General features: G+C 36.8%; 1 protein-coding gene across 1 annotated transcript in view; it reads left to right on the top strand.

The window, feature by feature from the left end:
- The window catches only part of LOC101988908 (cytochrome P450 2C25-like), a 44,807-nt gene extending 42,489 nt beyond the window's left edge, over positions 1–2,318 (top strand). Inside the window, exons 6-7 of the mRNA XM_013348017.1 lie at positions 827–968; positions 1,798–2,318. Of these exons, the coding sequence (XP_013203471.1) occupies positions 827–968; positions 1,798–1,979 (324 nt within the window). The 3' untranslated portion in view covers positions 1,980–2,318. The remainder of the gene's footprint in view (positions 1–826; positions 969–1,797) is intronic.
- Positions 2,319–2,639: the final 321 nt, after the last annotated feature.

Genomic DNA, 2,639 nt, shown 5'->3' on the forward strand with positions numbered 1-2,639 from the left:
AGTCTTGAATAATGTTTGTAGACCACATTCTTAGAAACTTTGAAATGATATGATGTTTGTTTTTCTACTAGTTAAGAGAACTTGCCTGCACCAGCTCCCAGCAATTTCTGTGTGTCATCAGAAGTTTTATTGATTTAGCTGTTGCCAGATCATCTTACCTTCATCATATTTTGTTTTATGTTATTGTTTCCCTCTCCTTCCCATTTCATTCCTCTTTTTCTCCCAAATAGTCCTCATCTTGCATTTCTGACACATATATATATATATATATGCATTTCTATATTTATATTTTTGTACATTCACATAGACAGTTTATATACAAGACTGAACACATATACTTCTGCATATAGCCTTGCATTTTCTTTCTTATAAATACAAAGATAGATTCTATAAGTGAGAGAAAAGGAGTGGCTTTGTCTTTCCAAATCTTCCTTATTGTACTTAATGAATGGACTCCTATTTTTTCAAAACCCTCAGTGAAATTTTCTACTTGGAACCTGATTCACATGAGGGCTATGTAGACATATGTGATGAACTGGAGCAGTCAGTGTTCAGAGAAGCATGAGTTCAATCTAAAGGAGAGAAGAGACTCAGAAGTTTTAGTCCAAATACTCATGTGAAATGTCATTGAAGTCACATCAGCTACAACACTGTGCCTGACCTCACACTTCTCCCTGCTCCTTAACTGCTCTGTCTGTTGAAATGTCCCTACTTTTCTTTGTATTTAATTACAACTATGCAGCAGAAGGCGAACCTGGATATTTTCCCGATTTGTCTTAGCTCTATGATTTCTTTTAACTTTATTTGTTTTTGTGTGTTGTTATAGGGAACAACGGTAATAACATCACTGACATCAGTGCTGAATGACAGCAAGGAATTCCCCAACCCAGAGATATTTGACCCTGGCCACTTTCTAGATAAGAATGGAAGCTTTAAGAAAAGTGACTACTTCATGCCATTTTCAACAGGTAATAGAAATTCATTTCCGTGGATGCAGGAACATGAGGATCTGTCAAGACTTATCTAGTGGCTTCCGAATGGCCAATGATCAGGAGTGTGTTTGTATTCTTCCTTTAGCTACATCACAGAAACACCAAAGATAGCAAAGGCCATTTACACTTTACTCACTGTGAAAATGGAGATGTCATAATTTATATTCAGGTCTTCTTTGCTGTGTCACTCACCTCCATGCTCAACTACGTAATTACAAGTATCCAAAAATATCAAAAATTACTGAAACACCCCAAGTGCACTTGGTAAACATACAAATGAATAATGCTTTTTAAACTTCAGTTATGTAGGCCAATGAGAAAGACTCCCAGATCTCTGGGTTTTTGGGGATATGAGTACATTTATCTCTCCAACTTGATATCTTAGTGCCAAAAATGGAACACCATTCTAATAAATGATTCCCTAGTTGCCTCAAAATTCATGGGTTGTGGAGAATCATAAGAAGAACTCACTTATCATTAATAGAATTTCATGAATAGATCAGAGAGTTATTTTTGATAATTAATACAGACTTCCTCCTCAGTCTCCTAGGCAGTCTGATTACAGATGTGAATAACTATAACTAGTTAAAAAGTATTTTTGAATAATGTATTTCTTAATAGTATAGGTTAACTGAGAAATAATTATGTTCCACATTTTTCTGTTTGCCGAATTAATTGTTCTTTCATTCAGCCAAACATCTATCCCTCCACCTAAAACTTCCCCTTCATTTATAGTCTCAGTTACAAATGCAGTGATTCTCAAATTCACAAATGAGAATAGTAATCTTTGATTTTATCCCCCCAGGAAAACGGATTTGTGCAGGAGAAGGCCTGGCACGAATGGAGCTCTTTCTATTTCTCACCACCATTTTACAGAACTTTAAGCTGAAACCGCTGGTTAATACTAAGGATATTGATACAACCACAATGGTCAATGGATTTGCCTCTGTGCCACCCCAATACCAGCTCTGCTTTATTCCTGTCTAACAAAGAGAAGATTTCCTAGCCCAAGCCGTACTGTTTTCTGTAATTCTCCTCTAGATCATCATTCACCTCCTTCCCCATCTTGGACAAAATGCCCTTCCCTCCTCTCAGGTATTCCCATTCTGTACCCAGGAAACACCTGTTAACTATTTTGCAACTTGTTGATTCACAGTAGAAATATATTGTTATATTCTGTTCTCTGCATCTGTGTTATTATTCCTTTTGCTAATGTGTATCTGGTCTTTAATTAAAATAGAACTTGACTGCAAATCATGTAATAGAATCCATGGTCATTTTCTTCTGTATGTTTTCAGTAATAAATAAGTTTGATTTGTGCACCTGTTCTTAGACTTGCTTACAGTTTAGGTAAGAAGCAAAATAAGATAAGAGTTTCCTACACATCGTGTTGGTCCACACATCATGAAGCGTAGAGAATGTAAGAGTGGGTGCTAGAGAGATATTTCATTCACTGAAGTGCTTGCCCATTAATCCTGAAGACATGGTGGTGTGTTCTTGTTGTACCAACACTGGGTAAACAGAACAAGAGATCCTGGGAGCTTACTAGACATCCAACCCAGCCTAATTAGTGACCCTTGTTCCCAAGAGTTATGCCCTGTCTCTGAAAACAAACTTGTCAGCTCCCGAGAAACAACATACAAGCTT

The sequence above is a fragment of the Microtus ochrogaster genome, chromosome 8 (genome assembly GCF_000317375.1).
Source record: "Microtus ochrogaster isolate Prairie Vole_2 chromosome 8, MicOch1.0, whole genome shotgun sequence".
Taxonomy (NCBI): domain Eukaryota; kingdom Metazoa; phylum Chordata; class Mammalia; order Rodentia; family Cricetidae; genus Microtus; species Microtus ochrogaster.